General features: G+C 33.7%; 1 protein-coding gene across 1 annotated transcript in view; it reads right to left on the bottom strand.

The window, feature by feature from the left end:
* Positions 1 to 10,758, bottom strand: part of LOC106880994 (activator of 90 kDa heat shock protein ATPase homolog 1) — a 31,874-nt gene extending 21,116 nt beyond the window's left edge. Inside the window, exons 1-2 of the mRNA XM_014931177.2 lie at positions 10,563 to 10,758; positions 3,455 to 3,534 (exon numbers count right to left, since the gene is read on the bottom strand). Of these exons, the coding sequence (XP_014786663.1) occupies positions 3,455 to 3,534; positions 10,563 to 10,642 (160 nt within the window). The 5' untranslated portion in view covers positions 10,643 to 10,758. The remainder of the gene's footprint in view (positions 1 to 3,454; positions 3,535 to 10,562) is intronic.
* Positions 10,759 to 12,103: the final 1,345 nt, after the last annotated feature.

Raw genomic sequence — 12,103 nt, 5'->3', positions numbered from 1 at the left:
CTCGAAAATCCTACAGGAGCCAGTCAGGCGGTACTGGCAACGGCCACGCTCAAAATGGTGCATCTCATGTGCCACCCGCACAAGAACCAGTCCAGGGGCACTGGCAACGATCTTACTTGGCTTGCCGGGTCTTCTCACGCACAGCCCATTTCCAAAGGTCTCGGTCCGTAGTCATCGCCTCGGTGAGGCCCAATGTACGAAGGTCTTGCCTCACCACCTCAGCCCAGGTCTTCCTGGGCCTACCTCTTCCACGGGTTCCCTCAACTGTTAGGGTGTGGCACTTTTTCACGCAGCTATCCTCCTCCATTCTCGAAGAAAGAAAATTAAACTGATTAGATAAATCCATGACTTCCCTTTTTTTTCAAATAAAATTTCTTCACAAAATACTTAGCAATTATAAGATGACAGTGTATGATATTTTCCTACACTATAATGACTGGGATGGGTTTTTTTTATGTATAACTGATTGTTGTTGCTTAACACCAGATCAACTCTAGTCAAAATCATGTAAGGTGTTCTTTCCTTATTTAAAGTAGTAGTGTCTAATTTGAGAGCCTTTTGGCTGTTGTTTCTAGCAAGCTAGATGTCTACATAGCTCTTTTGACTCATAAAGTAACTGGTTTTCTAGCAAAGTGTCTTTCTTGCAAGAAAAATTGCAGGCCTTAGCTGTAGGCATGGCTACACAACACTAAAACAGTTATTTCTTATTGCCATTTATTTGGCAACTAGACTCAAGGTATTAATACTGACAATAATGCTAATACCAAACTTGAAATTTTTTAGCTTTATGAGAAGTTTCTTTCAGCAGTCAAACAAATGTTACTAATAACCATTTCATCCAGAAGATAAGACTAGCCAGTCTTGAGCTATCAATGAACATACAATCTTTGTCCTAAACAAAATATAACAGAAATACTTATGTTGTGAGGAAAGTACAACTTTAGCTCAAAGATTAATATTATTTTAATCATTTCAGCAAACATGGAAGACACCTCCAGACATGCTTTGGTTCTACTAGACCCTCTCAGCAAAGCAATAGACTTCACCACACTGACTGGAAAGAGTGATGAGAGAATCACTAAATAGATGTACAATATTGTACATACATGGGTGTGAAAAATCATAATTAAGCTGTGATTCAGTCTTTTAAATATACTAATCTTTCAAGCATACTTACGTATAGCAGTAATTTTGTTTCTATAAATATGGTAAATCTATGCTTCTTGTTCAGAGGTTCAAGAGCAAACAAATTCGGAGTTGTCTCCCATTTTTTTTTTTTTTGGAACGATTAAAAATAACTTGCATCCTTTGTTTTTCATACAAATGGCATCTGTGAGCAATTCACAGTACAGTTGTGATTGGAGACATCAGCTCTCAATGCATATGAAGAATATATAAATTTTCTGTTTTTTTTTTTTTTACATTGAAGGATAATGATTCAGATTTTCCTACAAATGTTTGCTTTTAAAGAAAAGTAGAATTTATATGTATGGTAATGTCTAAAGTTACTGTCTGAAACATTACATAACATAAATTGTTTTAAATGTGCAGCAATTTTGTGAGACATGTTATATATAGTTGAGTGTGAATCTATATAAAATAAATACATTTTGGTAGTAGCTCAAGATTTCATAGAAAGAAAGAGGGAACTAAGAGTGTGTCTAATAAAGAGAGTTGGAAACAACTATCTCTGGAGGTTTCACTTATTGAAAGCTGGAGGTCATGGAATTTATTAGGATTTCTAAGTCACCTCTTCCTTGAGACATTCATAAATACAGTTTAAAATATATGGCACTGAAAAGTTTCTCTAGCTATTGTCTTTCTCATCCCAGAGGTGCAGACATGACCAAGACACCAACAAAATACTATTATAACCCAGAAGCAGAAGATAAGTCATTGCATTGGGTTCATCTCTATAAAATGTTGTGCAAGAAAAGAATCTTTTGCAAGCTTTTAAAAACCAAGGAAGGAGGGGGTTCAAATTATTCATCTTTTGAAAGTTGTAGTATAAAGATGTGGAGTATATGATGTAACCAAAGTAGAGTTGATGGAATTTCCTTATTTGTGATTCCATTTAAGTTTGTAAATCCATATTGAGAGTGAACTCTCAGACCTATATTTATAATACTTTTTGGCTTGCTGTGATACAACAATTTTTTGGATTAAAAACGTTGGAAGATAAATTTGAAAAATTGGATTTTCGTTGTGTAAGATATATATGAAATGTGTAGAAAGCACCAAAGCTCAAATAAATAATGGAGTAAGCAGATTTTTTAATCTACACTGCATTTGGTCTAACCAGAGACATCAAAGTGTAATGCAAGCATTAAGTGGAATGCCCTTTCTACAACCATGGAACAATCAAGGATATGAGCCACCTGCCACTTTTGGATTCTCTTGTTGTTTGAATGATTTGATACAGATACATAGTAATAACTATGGACAGTACCTAATAATTTTAATATTAAGGTTTCTCTGTATATAAATAAAACTAAAGTCTAACCTAGAGTGGATCTATAAACTAAAGTCAGAAACTTAAACAATATCTAATACTTAAAAACATTTTAATTTTAAAATATTAGACATTCAATTATGAAGAAATTTTCCACTAAATGAAAGCTGGACCACATAGAATTTATTAGGTATTTCTTAGCCACTGATAGGGATGTCATCCACCTCTAATTTTGATTTAATGTATGAATAGGATGTTTTTGTTTTGGAATTAAAGTATGTACAATATGTTTTTACTTTGGAATTTCTACTTTTATACTTGTTTACACTTAATATATTGTGTCTTTAATATATTGTGTGTATGTTTTCTCATTATGGCATCAGAAAATCAACATAGATATCTTTTGATCCTGATTTTTAAGACACTGAGCCCGATTGTTAATTATGATATTAAAAAGAGTAAGAGATAATTTATTCTGAGGATTCATTTGACCATGGCCTAGTTGTAGGGGTTCCTAGTCAATCAATAAAACTTGTAATTAAAACGAAAAACAATTGGGATATATATGTTGCTTCATAACTTTATATAACAGAAAGATTTCTTTTAGGATTCCATATTTCCATCTGCAGCCTAGTTCATCTGGTCCAATAGCTCTTGCTATTAACCCTACTGTGTCTCATCTTCAAAACCCCTAACTAGACATTTCACTTAAAAATTTATCATCAGAACTACAACTCACAACTCCATATCTTTCCCTTACAATGACTAGCCTGAAGAAATTTAAGCTAAACACTCTTTGCATTAATCTCAACAGCCAAAGGGAATCTGAAAAGACTATCATCACTGACTTCAAACAGAAAAAGCTTTTGTCACCAGAGACAAGTGAACTAAAATGGACAAAGAGTATGAGACGAAAATGTGCTGACAGCATTAAACAATACAGTAGACTCATGCTAGCATTAGAAAAATAAATCTAAACATCACAAGAATAGCATTACTTACAGTCTTCATCTTGTATAACAAAGCCAGCAAGAAGTTCTGTAATTTTATTTTTGGACCAAGATGTAGCATTTTTTTCTACCCTGAAAAATTAGGAAAGCAATTTAGTATCAATATATTTGATAATGATAGATTTACAACTGATTGAGGTTATAAACTCTCAAATTAGCAATGATGATATGAATGTTTTAATCACTCTCTGATTGATTCCTTTATTTGTAGTTAGACTAATCAGATATTTCTTATATTAAATGAATGCACACAACATACATGTCCAATGTAACTCATCAGGTTACTTCTTACCAACTGTTAAAATTTGGGTTTCAAAAGACTATAACTATGCTATTATATATAGCTTTTTTATATTATTTATTAAAGAAGCTTCAAGCAAATAAGCATAAGACAAAACCTATAAAATCAAAAAAGGCAGCTTTCATTAAGAGGCTATAGAACAAAAGGATATGAAAGTATTAAAACTAGAAAATACTATAAAAGAAAATCAGGAACATCATTGTTTACCACGTCAACAATCTAAAGTACACCATAGTTAAAATTCAACAAATGAATTTGTAAAGCAACTGAATACACCATTTTAGTAGAAATAAACCAAGACATGTAACTTCCTTTTCTGAGGATGAAGCATTGTTTGAAAATAAAATTTAAGAGAATGTAGTATGTAACATTAGGGATTGAATTAAGTGAGATAAAAATTATATCTTGTCCTCAGAAACAGAAGTACTTCAATCAGTTACTCCTTTATAGAGTTGGTATATTTTTATCAACTCCAACTCTAGTAATCCAGTAGTTGCTTTTAATTTTGATTTCATGACACCAAATCCAGACTTTGTCTGAACTCTATAAAATTCTGAATTACTTCAAAATGTACTTTTGAGTAAGTTATTTATAAACTGCTTACTCAAAAGTAAGTAATACATAAAATAATTGGAAATAGACAACTAACAACAGAAAAACATTTAGTGGCTACTATTTTTTTCAGATACAACTCACTAATCTTCAAAATGCTATTCATATTATAATTTATACACTAAAGCTATGCATTTCATGAAGTTAGACAATTTTCCAGAAATTCTGGAAAGGGGGAGATTGACTTGGTCTCTTAAATTTCATTAGCATCATTTTAACATCCACTTTCCGTGGTTGCATGAGCCAGATGAAATTTGCTAAAACAGATTTTCTACAGCCAATTGCTTTTCCTACCACCAGCCACAGGAGAGCTTAAAACTAACTGTTTACACTTGAATTAAATTTTTGTCAGTTTTAAATTATTGCATATTGATTTTGATAAAATTGCATTGAAACCATATATAGTATATCACTTTATTGACCAGATGTCAGATGCTGTAATATACGGCTGGTCACAATGCACTTCCAATTCTTTCTTGATCACACCATTCTTTTCCATCTTCCAAATCATTTAACTAAATCATCTTCCTATCATTGTGAAGGCCTTCCAAGTAGCTTTTTCTTATCTCTTGGATACCACTTAGCAACTGAGTGCTAAGGTGCAGAGATGAAGAGCTGTGGAAAATTCCTGTTCTAAGCTTCACTCACTATCAGAAAGAGAGTAAATTACAGTGCTAGGAGGAATAATGGAAGACTTATAATGGCTATATGTTTGTGAAGTGAAAGAGTCTAAGTTAGGGATAGTAATTGAGTGACCTAACGCTATCCTTCATAATACATGTCTTGATAGGGTGAATAAGGTGTGAGAAAATATGCAGATTTGCTACCACCCTTCACTACACAGGTAGCATGAAGGAGAGGATTGTATGTATGTGTCAGAAAGATGAGAGAGTTAGACAGATCCAATGCCATTCCTAGATTCATGAGCAGTATGATACAGGGAACTGGAGTAGTGGGGGGATGAACAGAGAGAGTATAAGTTATGGGAAGATGTGTGACAGAGATGAATGATAGAGATGGAGAGCATGAGAAATTAGAAAGATTGAGACAAAGGAAGGCATCACAGAGGTAGAGAAGGAAACAGATGGAGGCTAACAGGGAAGAAACTCAACTATGGAGGAATATACAGCACCATTTTAAAGTTTATTTTGCCATGCTTGCACAAGGAACAGATTTTATCCAGCACTGCATTTCACTAATCATTCAATCCTTTTGTCATCTTCTTGAGTCTCAGCATCTTAAAGTCAATCTTCACTTCAGCCTGCGTCTTTCTTCATCAGTCTTTCACAGGTTCCATTCACTTGCACTACTTTATACAGCTATCAGTCTTTATAAACATCACATCAGTGCAGTTTTCTCTCTTGGACACCACCTCTAATACCTCATGCAACCAGTTTTTCCCTAATTCATTTTGTTGCTGTTATGTTAAACTGTCATATGTCTAAATCTGTTTTTTTTTTTTCAATATTAATTTTTGCTTGCAATAGCCAGTTCTTTTGATCAAACTATTGTATCTCCAGCTGCTTCAGATGCCAAGATATCAAAGATTGTCCAAGTGTAGTACAGCAGTTTTGCTATAGAAAGGTGAAACTATTCTTTCTTTTTCTGAAAAAGCAACATTTTGGACTTATGACATTTTTGCATAATAACAACGATTTGTACTCTATTTTTCATGCACATTAACATCATACATACAGTAAATCAGTTTGATTCATTTCTATATAATCTTTGTAAATCCTCAACATTCAAGGCCTATATCTCACTACCAAGCAGCATATACAAGTGTCATACAATCTTCCCTTCTTCACTGGCAGAGGTAACAACTCCCCAAACTTCTTCCAGTCTAATCTTGTTCTGGCTACCATCCTTTAGGATACTTACCTCCACTACTAATTAGATTCACCCAGATAAGAGAAGTTATCAACCACTTCTAGAACTTCTGGGTACTTGAGAGCTTCTATTTCTCAGGTGCTCTTGGTACTTACTGCTTCTGAGCATCTGTTGTATATAAAGTGTGTTTCTCTGACAGCTTGCCTGTTGTTGGTCCTGCAACAACTCTTGTGCATAACCTGGTGCAACATAAGGAATTTTCTCCTTATTCCATTATGGCACACTGAATACAAACAACTCCTGATGGTAGCAGGGCACTCCTTCTTTACTACTTACAAATGTTTTAATCTTCATTTAGTTTACTTTGAGGCCACTTGATTCTTGCTTCCAAATCAGGAATTCATCCAAATCTTTGACTAATTCAGTCATAAGAACTAGATAATTGGCATAACAGGAGTTTTCATGGATGTTGGTTTTAACAACTCTGTTATGACCTGCAGATTTATCATAAACAAGAGATGAAGGCCGATTCAGGTAGACCTATTCTTGTAATCTAGACTTATCACTGTATTCACAGCTCTTACTTCGTTAATCATAATGATGTCAAGTTGGATGGCTGATTCCATGTTGGGTCTAGTCAAGAAATCTCTCTCTTCTATGCAGTCACTTCATTAAACAGTCTCTCTCAAAGCACTTACAAGCCTCTTTTCAACATCAGTAAGGACAAGTACATCATGATCATTCTGAACACATTTTTCCCAACATCTTGAATTTCTCTAGCATGCTGTCTTTCCAATCAGGAACACTTCATACCACTACTCCTCTCACACACATATGCATGCATATATAAAATGTAGTTCTCAAAGAAATTCTTTGGACTATTGTAAAAATTGATTATAAATGCAAAATTTTGGAAGTTTGTTGTTTGGGAAAGAAATAGCATTTTTACATGTATGCATTCAGAGTCAGCAATATGTATCTTTCCTTCAAATATTGTTGAATGGTTCAAAATATTCACTTTGCAATAATGAGATGCCAAATATGTTGCCACAGTGTAACATACTTGGTGTGTTCTACGGTAGACTCAGGGTGAAGAGGAATCCCATTTGATGAGCTGCACCCGTAAATCAAAGAACCGTCCTTGTCATAGTGTTATACTGAGTCAACATCAACAATACAAGTGTCTCTGGAATACATAGCCTCGTACGTTATAATACATATATATGTAGACATTTTGATCAAACATTTTTATAATTTAAACTTAAGTGAGATCCATCCACATGATATTGTGTTTATACCCAAAATAATTATCTCTCTGAACCAGTTCACCTAAGGATTTTATTGGCTCTCAGTGTTCAAATGACTTATTCCACAAGTTTTAAAATATGTGACACGTTATGTGTACTTCAGACGATTGGTATAAATGCATCGTTTAGTAAGTGTCTTAGAGAATCTCTTAATTTTTATATTGATTCAAAACTCAGAGACAGTGCCCCAACATAGCCATAATTCACTATCTGGAACCAATGAGATAGTGTGTGTGTGTATATATATATATATATATACATATATATCTAGCAAACATAACAAATTGGCAATCTGACATTGCATATGAAGTACATGACTGATTTCAAGATAAAGACCTCTTTCGATATGATCATGGCTGTAAATGCATCTTAAGTCACAAAAAGGTCTACTGGCTAAGCTCAGCTCCAATTTCATGGCATTCCTCATCCTCACCATTTTAACCCTTTAGCACTCAGATCATTCTGTCAAAAGTAATGCTTATTTATTCATATTGTTTTTAATTAATCACGCATTATGTGATAGCTTTGAGATTTTGATGATGTGATTAGTTTTTTAATGAAATTATATAGCAGATGGCAGAGGCCAGATCTGGCCAGTTTGAATATAAAACAGGTAGAATATTTTGGTTGGATTCAATGCTTAAGGGTTGATGTCCACTTTTTAACCAATTAAAATAAGCTTTGTCATTTGATCATTTAAGCTTGGATATTTTAATCCCTTTTCTGATTTGTTTATCAATTTTATTTTTTAAAAAAACCCTTCGAACTTCTATGTTTTGAACAAGAGATTCAGAATCAGCAAAATAAAATAAAATAAAATAAAAAAAAACTGATGGTTTTATGGGGACCTGTATGAAAAATGCCTATTACTGATAAAAGCGATAATCTATTGATGAGCTTATGATGGGGGAAGAGGTGTCGCATTTATCAGTGAAACCATTTGCAATCAAAAATACTATCAGGATGTTTACAGAGAAGACTTTTAGCAGAACGAGAAAGCAACTGGGAAGAGTTTGATAGGTTGCTGAAACTAATAAATTTGTATTAATCAAATGAAATTGTGATGTTGAGCATGTGACAGATGCACAGTGGATGTTCAGTAGTGTGGAACTGGGAACAAGGTGGTGCTTTCTAATTGAGGTTGATTCTAAAAATGTAGCTGCCCTTTTACTTGTACTGCTATATATCCTGCCAGAGGCCGATCTGTTGGGATCATATAACAATACTGTTGTTAAGCTATCATCAACATTTGACTGCCAAACATAGAATCATAACCATAGATCCTGTCATTCATGTATGTAATAATCACATAGACGGGAACCAGGAATTTTGCAGATACTCAAGAAGTACGATGGGATACTAAGATTCGTACCTGTCTGATAGCTTATATGGCGATTTGCATTTCACGAAAATGTCTCCGGAACAACTATTACAGGATTTTCATATTTTTTGTCCCTGTAATTAATACATACATTTCTAAAGCTTTAAACCGAGATTCTTATTGCTTTTGTAGTTTCAGTTTAAAGTAAGGGGGAATATGTAAATGCAAGCAAAATATATATTTATACACTTCAAATGCAAACGAAATATTATATACGAAAAAAATGCTGCAGCTGTGAATCTCCTATGCGCATGATTTTATTTATTTATTTATTTATCAGATTCTGAATCTCTAATCCAAACAAATAAGTGATAACTCAGGACAGTGCCCCAACATGAATGACCGTAGTTCACTTATGACTCAAACTAGTCACAGTGTACTTGGAAAAGAGACAAAATGCAAAAGAAACAGCATGTTATGACGTTAATTATTTTCCAAAAGCATAGCGACGCAAGTTTGATGGCTCGAATAGGGATTCAAAATTGCCTCAAGCGTAGCGGCATGGTTCTACACACACAAATAGATAAAATGGAAATGTTCAATTTAGACAGCGAGTCATCGCAGAAAAGTACATAGTACTTATAATTAATAATCCCCACAGAAGCCAGAGTAAAGCGTATACATTTACGAATAGTTTGTCTATTTTTAATGTGGCCGTTGGCACCACTATACCATAGCGTTTTATATAGTATTAAACAATGAAAAGTTCTAGAAACCAGGTAAATCATAGTTTCAGCACAGAGTATATTACATCTATTATTATAAGACATACTTAAAAACAAATTTTAAATTCAAAAAGGGTCCCTAAAATAAATAAATCAAAAGTACACATAGAAAACTAAATGAGTAACATTATACTATGCTTTAACCTATACGAAAGTTAATTTAAACGAATCCAATGAAAAGAGATTTTTCCAGTTAATTTTTTTTCACCGTAAATAAGAATTAAATCAGCTTCTATAATAATTTACATTTTAAATACCATCATTACGTAATACAGAACAGTTATATCACTTTCGAGAGACGATGACCGAATTTAGTAAGATCGACAATAAAATATGCACCGAGAAAAAGGTTCCTGAATGTATTACTATTACCCGATCATGTGCACTCTAGCGAAGACCTTTCTTGATGTGACAAATATGTGGAATGTTCGAGAAGAAACAGAAAATTAAACAATTGGAGAAATCATTATTAAACAATAGCAATTATACTCAATAGAGGTTTATGGGGTTCGTCGTTTTACTTCATCAAGGACAAGATTAAAAAATTATAGAGACTAGAAATAGAAACGAAATCATGTCTCAATTAATGAATTAATAACAAATTAAGATATGATTTTTTAGTAACTTTTCTAAAAGAATGCATTAGATTAAATCCCCGTTTGGTTTTAATTTACCGTAATTTTTTTTTTTCAGACACCCAAAAACGAAAGACAAGAAACCCTACGAAGTGGTGGTGAGGGGGAGGAAAAATAAAGAAGTACCATTCAATGTTCTAGTACTCTGGATATATAGAAAAACTACAGAATCTAATTTATATATTACATACGATCTAATAAAATTATACAGATGTTAAGTGCGCGTGGTTACTGTGAGTTTGAAACACATTTACCGAAACCGGTCTGGTTTGATAGGAATATGCACTGTAAATGAATATCCATACATACCAGTGCCAATTATTCACATTTGTACCATCGGGGCGCACCTCTACTATCCAACGCGGATCCCTTTGGTCCCATTTGGCCATTTTCACAAATTTCACAAATTGAATGAAACAACAGCGTAGGCATATAATATCTCACGAAGTGGATAACAGAATAAGTGAAATAGTGCGAAAATTCTCGAAGTTATAACGGATGAGGAAGTGACGTCAGTTAAAGGAAGTGGCGTCACATATATTTTACCATGACAACAGCTTGTGCGAGGAATGTTTATCACAGTAATCACAAGAAAATCAACAAACGATTATTAATTGCAAAAACAAAACTACGTGATTAAGTTGTATATTTAACAATGTGTTTTTTTTATTTTTTATTTATATCTAAAGCAACTGAGTTGACATTGTAACTGTTCGAAACATACTCTCGATGTGACACAAAGCCACGACTGTCACTGTTTCCAGATAAAATTTCTTTAAAAGCTTCACTTAAAAAAACAAATGGGAGGGAGGAAAAAGTTAGACAAATGGGAAATTTTGTCATCAAAACTTTTGTAGTGCTAAGATGTTTGTTGTTGTGTTATTGAGTGTTTTGTTTAGTTGTAGTTTATGTGTTCTAGTGTTGCTGCTAATCGTAAGAAAGGAAACAGCGAATTTAGTTAGTGCTTCTTTAAGTCTCTTGTATAAACAGAGTATATGTACAATAGTGTCTAGAGTAGAACAAGTGGAAGTTCATGTTGTGATTTGAAGAAAGTGATGTGTGAATTCATTATATCAACGATTTGCCTTTCTAAAATTGTGCTTAGAAGTGTAGTGGACCTGTATGATGGATCTTCTCTCAGCTTTGGGATTGTTATAATTTTGCCAAGCTTACAGACTCTGAAAATTTGAGTGTTGGTATAAGTAATTATAAATGTATGCATTAATTCCTTTGTATGTTCGTGATTTTATCTAGCTTTCAGGTTTCTGTATTGTTTTGTGGGTATCTGATAAGAAGAACGTGATCAAATGGAACAATGGTTTTTCTGTGACAGCAGTTTTACATTTTCCAGATGCCTTTAGCTAGGCCGAAATAATGTCTTCTCCACTTCACCCTTTCTAACCTCTTAGATAACAAGACCACCAACTAGATCTATTGTTTTCAATGATATGTCTATCCTTCTGGATAGTTATAAAAGCATAAACCACCAAGCAAAAAGTTAGTTAGTCACCAGTCGGTGACGACTTAACGAGTCCAGTCACATGGTAACGACTCAGTGAAAACGAAGTCTGGCTGACCAGCTAGAAACTTGGTCAGAGGGAGAAATGAAGTTTACTGTCAGCAACTGTGAGACAACGTCCCACACCATCTCTAATTCTGTTCTCTTACAACATTATTCTACCGCTCTCTGTAATTAATACTAAACAATGAAGAGGACACAAACACAAACTTTACTTCGCATGTTTTTGGATTTATCATAACCTGCCCGTCGCGATATGGTATTTTTCAACGTAACGGTAAATAAATACTTTCTTAAAACTGTAGAGATGGACTATATGTAATCTGAACCT

Source organism: Octopus bimaculoides, chromosome 1, assembly GCF_001194135.2.
Source record: "Octopus bimaculoides isolate UCB-OBI-ISO-001 chromosome 1, ASM119413v2, whole genome shotgun sequence".
In the NCBI taxonomy this organism is placed as follows: domain Eukaryota; kingdom Metazoa; phylum Mollusca; class Cephalopoda; order Octopoda; family Octopodidae; genus Octopus; species Octopus bimaculoides.
The sequence above is the reverse complement of the archived record's forward strand: the minus strand, read 5'-3'. Positions and strand labels throughout refer to the sequence as shown.